General features: G+C 37.5%; 1 protein-coding gene across 4 annotated transcripts in view; it reads right to left on the reverse strand.

Annotated features, from left to right (window-relative positions):
- Nucleotides 1-14,286, reverse strand: part of NTN4 (netrin 4) — a 104,522-nt gene that overhangs the window by 32,508 nt on the left and 57,728 nt on the right. For all 4 annotated transcript variants that reach the window (XM_069489902.1, XM_069489901.1, XM_069489899.1 and 1 more), the window contains exons 4-5: nt 13,041-13,167; nt 10,895-11,083 (exon numbers count right to left, since the gene is read on the reverse strand). In XM_069489902.1, the coding sequence (XP_069346003.1) occupies nt 10,895-11,083; nt 13,041-13,167 (316 nt within the window). The remainder of the gene's footprint in view (nt 1-10,894; nt 11,084-13,040; nt 13,168-14,286) is intronic.

Here is a 14,286-nt window from a genome sequence, read left to right on the forward strand (position 1 = left end):
AGAAATGTAGGCTTCTGTCCCCACTCCCTGTTGGAGATTCTGAGTCAGTGTATCTTGGGCAGGACTCTGAGATTCCATATTTTCACTACATGCTCCCAAGTGATTTTGACCCACAACCAGGTTTGGGAACCAATGACCAGAGAGAGCAGCTTGAGGTCAGAGAAGTGGGCTGTGAAGGTGGAGGCAGGACTTTGTCCAAAGGAGAAAAACCATTCTGCTTTTGGTTCAGAGTCTGAGTCTGACTTGCTGATGAAAAATCATCTGGTAGCTTGAAATGGCCATGGCAAGGATATTTAAGCCATAGAAATTGGCAAATGCTTTTCCCCCTAAAAAAAAGTCAGCACACCACTGTCTGGTAAGGTTATTCTCACATTTTTAATATACCTGCCATTGAAAAAATCTACTTATGTTATAGGCTACCAAAGCCACATAAGTGACTTTAGAGGTTTCAAGGAAGTTACTTGAAAAGAGACCATGCTCTTTTAGAACAGAGAGAGAGAGATTGATAGTATTCCTCAAAGTACCTCAGTACACAGTGAGAATTATATTTCCCTTTTTCTTTCCTGTGCCTCAGCAACCAGCCAGTTTGAGCCTCCATTTCTCTTCTCAGCCCTAGATTCAGCTGGAGAGATTGACATTTTCCCTTGTGTTTACAGACCTTAAATGCACTGTCCTTTAACAAAATTTTTTTCTGAGTTGTAGAAATAAATTCAGTTTCAATGATCTCCACCAGTCTTAAAACAACAAACAACATCTCTGGAATCCTCAGAAGTGATTTCTTGGCATGGAAGTGTGTAGCTGATTGTCCTGGGTCTCACACTAGACCTCCGGTTAAGGTTGAAATGAAGAGGAAGTGAGAACAGAGATGAGTTAATCACTCACAGGAATAAATCTATTAGCTAGCAGATTTGGTTCAGGACCCTGTTTATTCAGGTTTGATGAATTTATGACCATTCACTAAAAGTGTACACATAAGGACCATAGCATTTGCCATAGTGCTTATTAGGAGAGTGGGAGGAAAAAAAAAATAGCCTAGAACATGAATGGAACCAATAAGTCCTTGGCTTATTTGGCAGAAAACTAGCTCCCTAACTGCAAACAAAGTCTCAAGATTAATGTCACCAATATTTGTTGAATGAATCAATGTGCCGAGGTAAGTATTCTATGAGATGTATGGTAGACACTGTGAGGAAGGATTATCATCAATTTGTGTCATTTTCTAGATCATCTCATTAAAGGCAACCAAGGCGATCACTGAGATTAGAAAGTAGAACAAACTGTGTTTCAGTACTTTTAGAGGAAAAAATAAAAAAAGCTATCCCAGAAATATGGGCAGGATCTCCTCAAGGAAGTCTTCCCTAAACCACCCTCATCCCACCCCCACACTCTCTCCAAGGCACTTGGTGCATCTTTACCATTGCACTTTCCCCCTGTAAAGTGGGGATAATAGTATCACATCAAAGCACTTCTGTGAAAGTTAAATGAGTTAATACATATACAGCCCTTTGAGCAGTGGACAGAAGATAATACACACTCAATAAATGTCAGCTATTACTATTATATTGTCATTATCACCATCACAGTGTATTGAAATGACCTGTTACTGGAAATTTCTCCCAGTCTAGAAGGGAAGAACTTTTCATCTTTACAGACCTAATGCTTACCATAGTGCCCAGCACAGAGGAGATGTTGTCTGAACTAAATTGAGCTATAACTGATATGCTTCTACTAATTTATCTGGGCTGCTGTTTCAGGTTTTCTTTCTCTCTTTCTTTCTTTCTTTCTTTTTTTTTTTTTCAGAGATGGGGATCTCACTCTTGCTCAGGCTGGTGTCGAACTCCTGAGCTCAAGCAATCCTCCCACCTCGGCCTCCTATAGTGCTAAGATTACAGGCATGAGCCACTGTGCCCAGCCAAATGGTTCCAACTCTTGAGAAGATAACTAGGAAAGAAGAAAGAGAAAGAGAAATAGGGCTGTTACATATTCATTGCTGGCAGTCCGATAAACTAGATTGCCCAGGCCTAGTTAATATTGTTTGTGATTTTTTCACTGATAGAAATATAAGGTTTATTATTTCTTTGATATATAGTTGCAGGCTTTAGGACTTGGAAATAGGGAACAAATATATAGTAAAAATTTTCTAGGATATGTCTTCCCAAGTGAAGTCTTCCTATAGATATGGCCATTATACAATAACAACATTTTCTGGTATGTGCCATAGAACAGGGGTCCCCAACCTTTTTGGCACCAGGGATAGGTTGCATGGAAGACAATTTTTCCACTGACTGCGATGGGTAGGTGGGGAATGGTTTCAGGATGATTCAAGTGCATTACATTTACTGGGTACTTCATTTCTATTATTATTACATTGTAATATATAATGAAATAATTATACAACTCACCATAATGCAGAATCACTGGGAGCCCTGAGCTTGTTTTCCTGCAACATTTGGGGGTGATGGGAGACAGTGTCACCTGAAGTGTGTTGCTTATGTCCAGTCTACTACATAATCTCATTTTGGTTGCTGTCACTGCAGAAAACCCTGCTTCACAAAGACAGGATGTTGGAAATGGAAGCAGGCTTTTCAGTGCTTTTGTGGCAATCTCAGGATATTCCGCCTTGACTTTAATCCAGAATGTATGGAGATTTGAAGTCGTCTCCAACATACTTTTAAGGCCACTGTCATTTGCTATTTCAAGCAGTTGATTCCCTTCTAGCTTGGACAAAGTTGATTCCACCTGGCTTATTCACAAATGGATTGTGGATCTACTCCTTCACAGTTTGGGGGTCTTTTGTGGCTGGGAAGTAATGCTTAACCTCTTTTGAAAGCTGAGATAGGTGGTCATGCACCAGCTGGGAGAAAGAAGGCTCTGGCTCAGTCTCTTTCAAAATCTCTGCTTGTATTTGAAACATGTCAAAAACCCAGTGTTCACTCATCACCCCCATAATTCCAGTTTGGCTTTGAATGCAGCCACTTTATCTGCCGACTTGAACACAGTTGTCATTTTCCCTGGAAGTGACAGATTGAGTTCATTGAGCAGGTTGAATTTGTCACACAAGTAAGCAAGTTTTGCTACCCATTCTATGTCACTGAAATGTGCTGCCAGTGGTGACTGTTTTTCTAAATGAAATCTCTGGAGTGGCTTTTGTAACTCAAAAACTCTGGCCAGTGATCTACCTTTAGAAAGCTATCTTGCTTCTGTGTATAAGAGAAGACGTGTGTTCTCTGTGTCCATCTCCTCACAGAGCTGCGCCAACAGACTTGAGTTAAGGGCATGTACTTTAATGTGGTTGATAATTTTAATCGCATCCTGCAAAACATTGCTTAGTTCAGGTGACATTTTTCATCTAGACAGCATTTTTCTATGGATGACAGAGTGTGTAGGTTCACATTCAGAAGTGACCTCCTTGACCCGAGTAGTGAAATCAGAAAGCCATCCAGTCATGGCAGCCACTCCGTCTGTGCATATATTGGCACAAAATGACCAATTCAGTCTTCGTGATATATAATCAGTCAAAGACTTGAATAGTTGCCAACACTTTGGTTGGCAACAAAAGTGCACATAATATATCCTCGTGCACATCCTCCTGAAAAATATAGCACAGAAAAACAAGTATTGTTGCCTTGTTGTCGACATCGGTAGACTCATCAACCTGGATTGTGTACCACAGTGATTCATTAATCCTCTCTAACAATTGTGTCTCAACATCTTTTGCTATTCCATCAATTCATCTGGTTAGGTGGTGCTAGCCGACAGAGGAACATGTGCCACCTCTTGAACTGCAGCCTCTTCTAAAAGTTCATGGCAAATGTCCTTAGCAGCAGGCAGGATCAACTCTTCACCAATAGTAAAGGGCTTCTTAGCTTTAGCAATGTGTTTAGCCACTAAGAATGATGCTCTCAGTGCAGACACATTTGATGAAGTGGTGGCCTTCGATAATTGCGTCTGTTCTTCGTGTTCACGTTTTTTTCTTTTGAAAAACTCCCAAGGCTTGTCTTTTAATGCAGGGTGCCTGGTCTCCATGTGGTGAACCAGTTTTGAAGGTATCATGGCTTCGTTGGATAGCCGGTCACCACATACTGTACAAAGCAGGCTTGGGGAATGTGAATCACCTGTTGCAATGAACTGATAATTTAAGTAGGACGCTTGGTATTTTCTTTTAAATGCCGCTTTCATTTTGGTGGCAGTCTTAGAGTCCTCTGCTGGCTCATCATTGGGTCTTTTCCCCCTTTCAAAGAAGCTCTACAGTGATGTTTGTTTTTTACTCATTTTTGCTAGGGTCAGCTTGTGGGATTAGCAAAACTGTGACTGAGACAACTGTGCAGTGGGGGAAAGAGGTGCAGATGGAAGTGAATAAAATAATGGGTGGGCCACGTGCAGACGAAAATAAGTGTTGGATTCTGACTTAAAGCCTGCCGCCAGATGCAGCTGTACAATTGAAGTAAGATGCTCACTTGCCACTACAAAAGCCACCATAAAATGCAGCTTAACTGTCACTTTCCACTCACTGGTAGGGGTTTTTTTTTTCTTTTTTTTTTCCCTCACCCTTTCCTCCCCAACTTGTAGGATTTTGATATGAGTTTATAAGTGTGCAAACAATTGATTTATTATGGTCTCTGTGCAGCCAAGCCTCTCTGCTAATGATAATCTGTATTTGCAGCCGCTCCCCAGCGCTAGCATCACTGCCTCAGCTCCAACTCAGATCATCATGCATTAGATTCTCATAAGGAACATGCAACCTAGATCCCTCGCATGTGCAGTCTACAGTAAGGTCGACACTGCTATGAGAATCTAATGCTACTGCTGATCTAACAGGAGGCGGAGCTCAGGCAGTGATGCGAGCAATGGGAGCTGCTGTAAATACTAGGAAGCTTTGCTCCCTCCCCAGCAGCTCACCTCCTGCTGTGCGGCCAAGTTCCTAACAGGCCATGGACCAGTACCTGGCCTGTTAGGGGGTTGGGGACCACAGCCGTACAACACTGGTCACAAAAGATGCTCTGTAAGGAAAGCATTCTCTAGTTAAATTGGAGAGAACTCAAAATTTTATAGAAGGTTTATAATAAACATTAGCATATTAGGCACTGAGAAATCCTGAATTTAAAGGCTATAGAAAAACTTCCCCTCACATAATTCCTATTAATATCTTACAGAATTAGTGTTCTATAGATCAAAGTATGGGAAATGCTGTACCGTAAAAACACTTATCCAGTTTGGTTTTTTCTCAGTAAACCTTTACATAATTTATTTTAAAAAATTCTAAGTCTATATGCACACAGAGACGTAAACCTTGGTTAATTTGGATCCTGGTTAATTAGGATGTTCCAGCTAACTAATTTTTAAAACTGAACTGTAGATTAAGTGCTAAAATTCTTTTGAACCCTTGTTGAAAAGCATTCTACACCACTCTCAACCTTTAATACAAAACATCATCTGGGAAATTTGTTAAAGTGGATATTTGATTTAGCAGGTCTGAGGTGAGATCTGAGGTTCTGCATTTCTAGTCAGCACCCAGGTGATGCCAGTGTGGCTGGTCTGTGGACCACACACTGAGTAGCAGGTTACTTTTCTGCCTTGGTAAGCACAGTAGAATAAATATAATAAGATTGTTATTTTGAATAACATTGTACATGTTGATAGAACCACACACTGAGATAGTTTAAATTTTTAAAATATCAACTTGTTTCCTTGATACTACGTTCCTTGTAAAAGTAAAGGGGGGAACTAATGGGGAGAAGACTCCTAGCTATAGCAATATCTCCATCAGCACCTAGCATGAAATCTGGTAATTAAAGGTACTTAATATTAAATGTCAAGTACATCAACTTATTTGTCATAAGCTTTATTATAAGAGTTGCAACTGAAGAAGGTGACAGAGCGATACATCTGCTAAGAAGGGAGTTGATGACATGAAAGTATTATTAAATAATAATGAAAACGTCAAACATACTGCCAATCAAATAATATACTATGGAGGGTATATAGGTAGAGAGAAGAATTGGATATGCTAATAAATGTTGGTATCTCCTGCAGGCTCAGAAGAGAAGAACCAGAGTAATATTCCAGAAGACAGTGCCAGTAAGGAGAACCAAGCTAGGAAAGTAGCCACAGGTGTCTCTGCCCCAAACATATCCTAGAATAGTCCTAAAGTAAATGGAGATATGCCTTTTTCAGGGAGTCTACCCAGTGGATCGGGGGCTGTCTGGAGAAGGAAAGAAGGAAATATGGATCTTCCCTACTAACTCATCCACCTCCTATAAATTATGCTAAAAGAACTAAATTGGTATCAGTTATTTCCATAATTCCCCTACTTGGTGTATTAAGTACCATACAAGTATTTGTTAACTATGAGTGATCAGCAATTATGACTTATTAGTAGTAGTTTCTAGCTTCAAGTCTTTCAGTAGCCTAGATGTGGGTGAATCCTATGGCAACTTAAGGGGATGAGAAACTCATCCAGGCAAATGCGATACAATTCTTTTATTATGTTTCATCGTTTCTTTTTTAGAATGTCTCAATGTGGTCTTGATGGAGTTTTCATTGAAATGGCTTTGTTGCCTTCAGTTTTCTGATACTTGGATACTACCTATAAATATCAACTTGGTAGGGCCCAGACAATTATACTAAATGATACATATTGACTGATTATCAACTACTTATGTGTAGTTCAACCCACAAGTTGCCCTTGCTCACTGACCAAGATGTCCAAGGTGAACGCACTTCCAGCCAACCACTCATCCTCCCTACTGCTCCCATCCTGACACTGCTTTAATCCCCTTCCCCCTCTTTCCTGCCTCTTGGCCATTCTGAACTTTTTTCAGATGTCAGAATATGCCATATTCTTTCTTCCCTCTGTTCCTTTCTGGCACTGGTTTTTCTCTCTGCTTGGAACACCTCTATTTACGCTTTGTTAATTTCTACTAAACTTTAGGTCTCAGATCAAAAGTCAGAACACTCAATATTTGTTAATTGTTCCTCCCATGTGCTCCCCTCCACACTCCCTAACACAATACTGACTTTATTTGTGTGTATACCACTAGTTGCCTGTAAACAGCATATGTATATATACATGATATGTATACCCACTGGACTGTAAGCTTTGTGAAAACACTGTGTCTCGTTTCTCACAGTTATAATTCCCAGGAACTAGCACACCTAGCACATAGTAGTGCTCAGTAGGAATGTGTTAAGTGAAACAATAAGCTTTAAAAATATCCTACTTGCTCATCTCCATTGATTGTGGATGAATGTTCAGACATTTTCATGGGCTGAAAAAATACTAAAAAGTTATGTATGTTGTTAGTTTTAGCTACATTCTCACATTTTGCTTATGTTTTTCATGGACCTAGCAGTTGGGGGACCAAAACACATACTGTTTTGCACAAGTCTCTAGATGAGCTATGTAAGTAATAGTGATCGCTAACAAGGGGTTTTCTTTTATAGTCTCCTGTTTCAAAGTCTTTTTATAAAACTCTGAGGCTTTGAGTACTCTAGGATTTAAAAAGCTAGAGCTGGCAACTTTTTTATATTTAGTATGAATTTGAACCAAAGCTTGAACATAGAACAGTAACAAAAAACAAAATAAAACAAAAAAATAAATAAACAAAAGGTACTTATTTTGGCTCCACATCTGCCAGTAAACCTTTTCTTTTTTCTTTTTCTCTATGTAATTGCTCAGCCTTAGGCATTAAATAAAAGTTTTATCTGTTTTAATTGTTTGTGCACTTACCCGTCATGATTTTATAAGGCTAAACAATTTAAAAATTGATTAGTAAAGTAAAAGGCAATGAATAATATGTAATGCTTACAAATTAATATTTCATTAACATATATTGCAAATATATGACACTTTCCTAATTAAATAATTACATCGGCTCCTAGTGCCCTAGAAATTAAATACTAAGATGTTTAGGCTAGCAGTCAAGGCCCTCTCAACTCTAGCCCCAATCAATTTTCAAAGTTTTCTTTCATTATTCCCCTTGGTATTCTACTCTTTACTCTAAGGCAAGTAACTAGCTATTTGCTATACCAGCACATAGTAGATGTTCACATATTAGCAAAACGTTAGAAACTGAGTTTGCTTTAACCAATGTAAAATTTGGTGGGCCATGATTTAGACCAGTGTTTCTCAAACTTTATTGTAACATCGGAATCATCTGGATGGCTTGTTAAAACTCAGATTGCTGGCCCCACCCACAGAATTTTTGATTCAGTTGGTCTGTGTTGGGGCCCAAGAATTTGCATTTCTAACATATTTCCCAGACAATGTTGATGGTGCTGGTCCAGGGACCACACTTTGAGAATCACTGGTTTGCTTGATAACTTCAACGAAAGTTGAATGCTGAAGGTGCAAATATGAGTTGAGTTTCCTTTGTATAACACAAGAATGGTCCTTTGAAAACCAAGTCAGATCATGCCAGTCATCCACCCAAAATTCTGAGACTGGCTCATCATTTTACTCCAAGGAAATGCTGAGGTGCTTACAGTGGCACACAGTTACATATCAGTTACCCTCTCCTTCCCAGTCACCTTTCTAGTCTCATCTCCTTCCACCACCCAACTCCCATTCTGATACAGTCATGTCTCAGAACCATGGCCAACCTCCCTGGTTTTTCCTTTGACACGTCAGGCAACTTCCTGTCTTAGGTCATTTGCTCTAGGTATTACCTCTGCCTAGAATGCTCTTCCCCAGTTAAATATTTGGCCAACTTCACTGTCTTCAAATCTTTGTTCAAATCTCACCTTCCCAGCAGTGAGGCCCACCCTCATCACCCTATTCAGTACTGCACTTTGCCACTCCTCTTCCCATCCCAAACCCTTGGCCCCCTGAATCCCTCTTAATTTGTTCTATTTTTCTTCTTTGGTGATACTAGCCCTTATCACCTTCTCACATAGTATATATGTCACTTATTAATTATATTTATTATCTGTCTCCTCTATTAAAATATAGACGGAGGGCAGGGATCTTTGTTTTGTTCCCTGATACATCCTAAGCACCTGGCACATAATAGTCACTCAATATATGGTCATTGAATGAATGAATAAATGAATAAGTTAGGTATATCGTATAACATACTGTTTCAAGGAAATGCTATATAATAGTATCTTTTTGAAAATATTACCTTTTGTCATACAAGATAGTTAACTTATCTAGGTTACTCAATGACAAATTCTTTTCCTTTCCTCTTTTATCTGCTTGGTCATTCATACATTCTCATTTTAAGACATTTCTACTAGTGGTCTGAGGATATGAAATACACACATACATATATCTATCAATTTAAACATATTCTGTACAAAATAGCATTAAGACTGAATATGTTTTAGGCTGAAGCCATATTATAAGTAGACCCTTTAGTCAACATGTGGGGATAAGGATCCTGTACTTTAGTCCCTAAGGTACTGTGGATTTTAAAGAAGTAATTATCCTTGACATAGGTATTTTTAATCAATAAAGACCAGAAACCCTATAGTATTATTTCCCACTTTCTACCTTATAGGACAACAACTATTATAATACTAGTATTCATTTCTTGAGGGCATACTGTATAACAGGCAATATGCTGATCCCTTTATCTCCTATATATAGTTTATCTTATACAGTTCACATTACACCACCGTTGCAGGGAGAAATTTTACGTATGGAAAAATTGAAGTCCAAAGAGCTACAATAGCATATAGTCATGCAGCCGTAATTGGCAGTGAAGACATCTAATGTGGATCTGTGTGAAGCCTGTAAAAGTGAAAGTCTGAATACAAACAAAGAGCAGAACTAAAACAGAATTCCAAGAGAAACAGTTGACATGAATCTAAATTTGGGGCTTGATGTTGAAAGTGAGCCGTACCATATTCTATCTTCTATTATTTAAGACAGAAAACTTGTAACAAGCAAACCCATTCAAATTTCACTTAAATAGCTCCTCCCTGATGTTAAAAAAGTATATTTCAAAGAACAATATAGTTTTTCCTTCAAAAAAACACAAATAACCCCAAGGCTTTAAATGCTTATTTCCTATTGTATTGCTCCCTTCCTGTCACTGTTTTTGAGCTATGACATGGAGTTCTTGGTGGAGAAAGGAAAGGCCCTGATCATCAATCTCCATTAATAGTCTTAAGTGGCTTCTGTTGTCTAATGATTTCTGAGCTGATAGACATGTAAAATACTGATGTGGTTATATGGAGTATTCATCTACGTTTGACATTTACATAAGCTCTGCATATAGCCTTCATAGTTGCATGTTCCAGATAATGTCCCATGAATTGGGTAGGTCTTTTCAAATTTTATTTTATTTTTTAAATAAACCTCTTCCTTGGAGTTCTGCCAACAAAAAAGCAGAACCCATTCTATAAGAGTTTAGTATTTGGCGGAGAGCATGAAATACTATTATGTTCTAAATTAGTTATGATACAGGAGGTACATTAGAGCAATATTGACCAAAGTGCATTCATAATGAAACTAAACCCATGTTTTGTTTCATTTTTTTTTCACATATTTAAGTTCACTGTAGACGTAAAAGGTAGGATGGCCCAAGTGCAGGTAATTTCATCAAATTCATTGTGTTTGCTTTACTCATATATTTAGTCTTAAGATCATCTTAAATATCTCTTCTTCTTTATCATTCTTTTTTCTCTTTTATTAGTTATCTTGTTTTCCAAAACGTGGTGCTACGGGAAACAATTTTATATTAAGAATGTATGAGTGGAGATTGTTTTTATGAATATTGTACTGTTTTCACCCAACAGGTTGAAAATTCTTATCAATGAAGAAATTAACTGATGTCTGTGAGTGTATTATCTAGACTCTAATGACCTCCCTCCTCTTGGGCCAGTATGAAAAGATTCATCTCTTTTGCACAAATCATCATTTTTTTCTAGGAACCGTGAGGTCACTTACATTTGCAAGCATCAGGAGCAGAGAAGGGTCTGCGAAGGTCACGGTAAAAGCCTGGCTTACACCTCTGGCAATGCTGACCTTCCGTGTTGTGCTGACAGTCATTGCAGACACCACCGCTACGATTCCCCGATGCCTCCCACACATTAATGTCGAAGTGACAGGCATCAGCATGCCCATTGCACTTGCAGGCTGGAAGAAAAAAGCACGGGAGGAACACAAATAATTAAAAATAAAGCAACAGATTCTCTCACATTCAGGTAGTTAAAAATAGGATAAGCTGATTGTTAATTTTTATTTTATTTTTAGTTTTTTGAAGAGTTAACCATGTAAGAATCAAAATATAGAAAGGTATATGCTGAGAAATCTAGCCTCTCCATCTCCCTGTATGCTGCTTTCCCTTTAATAAGTTACTACTTTTTTTTTTAAAGTTTTTTGTGTAGCCTTCTAGTTTTTCATTATAGATTGTCAATTTAAAAAAATAGGTTTCAAGATATGCATGAAAGTCAACAAAGTATAGATTTGTCTATTTGGGCAGAGATACTACAGTTATCTTACCAACTGGGGTTGATGTTTGTTTTGGAAAGACTATTTGAGCGGCCATCAGTTTTTTTCCCTCTTTGATGCTAACCCTCCACCACTTCCATTCCTGCTACTTTCCAAGGGTCATCTCTGTGGGTCTCCTGTCCTTGCTAAGAAAAGCCGAGATTGTCAGGCATTCTTTGAAAATGACAATTCATATTGCAGATACAGGCCTGCATTCATGTTCTCTAATGGGCCTGGAAGAAAACTTCTGGTGGACAGGGCTTAGTAACTTGGCAGGTAGATTGATTTATCTTTCAGGAAGTACTATTTTTCAGCTGTTCTTGTATTAGTGAGTGTATGGTAGACTCCTATAAAAGCCTTGATTTCATTACATAAGAGGCCTGTAGTGTTTATTACGCAACAATTTCTCAAAGGCATTTCTAAGATTATCAAGTCAATACCATCGAGTGACAAGTCTCTGTGTTCTCTATGTATTTAGATGTGCAGTTGGTTTCTGTGGAAAGGGCCAGAAAGGCATTCTAGGAATTTAGGAGAAATTCTTTAGATTCTCTTGATGAGTGATTTAGAATAAGAATCCAGACTTTTTCTGTGGAGGTCAACTGTATTTGAAAATACTTGTGCTATTGTTTTTCATTGTTTCCTTGATGTGTTATGATATTTTGACCAGATTCATATCTTTAAGAAGTATATTATAAGATAATTTAAGATTTATGCTTAGAGGAAATCCTTTACATTTCCTGGAAACAAAAACAAATCAGTTATGATTCTAAATTATGTATGGGAAGAGACTTCTCACAACTTTACCCACAGTACTTGCCTTTAAATCCTTGTAAAACAGAAATTGGTAAGTGTAAACATTATAATGGGCATGTGCATTTCTCTGAACATTTTAAACTGCAAAGCAAAAAATGGTTCATGTTCTTGTACTTTTTTAACCTTCTGTTTAATCTCCAACCTTAAATCCAAAGTTAGTCCTGGTAGGGCAATCTCATTCCTGACTTAGCAGTTTAATTTCAAATTTCATTCATTGTTTCAAATTATCATAAGTGAAAAGAAAGGCATTATGATATTATGGAAAAAAGTATCTAATTTGGAGTCTGAGACTTGGGATCAAGTCCTGACTATTGTTTACCAATTTTGGCAAGTCACTTAATCTTACTGAGCCTCAGTTTCCTGATCTCTAAAATAAGATTAATGTCATCTGCTTTATTGGGTTGTTTTGAGAACTAAGTTCAAGATTACTTTCATGTTTATAATTCAATATCCCAGCTATAATAGTAATTGTACACCATAATCCTCAAACACTCTTGTGTCTACTCATGATTTTATTATGTCAAATTCTCCAGGAGGATTCTTAGATCTTGCAAAGTGTCCAAGCAAATAGGCAACACATTCTTGGCAAACCAGTCATATTGGCAACTTTGCAAACAGTAATTATTTCCAATGGTTGAAGTCATGGTGGGCAGTGATATGGGCTATGTTTGTGTGGGTTATAGTGTTTGTCACCCATCACTTTATATTGTGTTTCTAGAGACAATGTAGAGTCCACAGATAAGTTTACTTTACAAAGAAGGTTTTTGAGTATTGTGGGCTTGTTACTTACTTCTGCACTCTTTAGGAGCCCCTGTTCTGCCATCGGCTGCCTCCCAGGGCCGGTCATTGTATAGTGGTGCACAGTGCTGGCAGTGGCTGCCTGCTGTGTTGTGCTTACACATACACTTCCCATGGACCTACAACGACATTAATTAACAGCTGTGAGCACAAATGATGTTAGGGAAGAAGACTCTTCCCATAATCTCCTCTCATTGGTTGGCTTTAGCCATATGACATTCATTCACTTTTCTGAAGTTAGCAATCAAGAGAAGGGATCTTTTCTTTAGTTTGTCTTGTGATTAATTCAACAGATTAACATGTTTTCTTGGCTATAGGATATATGACCCCAATGAACATTTCTGAGGTACTGGCTAAGCATTTAAGTAAATTTTTAATATTTTTATTCTTTACACAAAAGTAATACACCTTCATTATAGAAAGTTTAGAAATCTGTAATCTCATCACAAAATGACATTAATATCAACATTTGGAGCATATAGTTCCAGTACTTTAAAAACACAATTATATTTACAACTTCTTTTCACATAATATATTGAGACTATCTTGCCATTTCATTAAATGTTCTTGTATAACACACATTTTAATGGCTCGCTCGTATTATGTATAATTTATTTGACCAGTCACCTATTTTATTGTTATTTAGGCTTTTAAATATTTTTATATATTATGTTCAATGCTATATGAATATCCTTATAGCTAGGTATTTGTACACATCTTTAATTATTTCCTTTGAATATATTTTCCAGAAGTAAAGTTGAAGGGTCAAAATATGTATATTGTTAAGACTTTGAATACATTTTATCCTAATGACTTGGCATTTTTTTTCTGACCCCACACTTCAGAGTAGTTTAATGTTTATTAAGTAGTATTTCTCACAGAGAGAAATACTTCAGTAGAATTCTTAGGGACATGAGAAATTTAATATTTTTTGTATTATCTCACTAATAATATCTAAAAATTAATATTTTAGATCATCTGAACTATCTCCTAGTGACTAAGAATTGTTATGTATTCCCATACCAAGATGCATTTATTGGTACATAATATCATGTCTGTGCAAATGAAAGGTTTGCATAGTAGCTCGGAATGGGGTTCATAAATATGTATCTATGAGGTTTATTTTTCCTTGAGAAACAGTGTTAAAGGTAACTCAGCATAAAAGTAACAAATTATATCAACCAGTCAACAAATGTTTAATGAATATCTACAAGGGAGAGTCACTATGCTAGGCCATG

The sequence above is a fragment of the Eulemur rufifrons genome, chromosome 16 (assembly GCF_041146395.1).
Source record: "Eulemur rufifrons isolate Redbay chromosome 16, OSU_ERuf_1, whole genome shotgun sequence".
Classification (NCBI taxonomy): domain Eukaryota; kingdom Metazoa; phylum Chordata; class Mammalia; order Primates; family Lemuridae; genus Eulemur; species Eulemur rufifrons.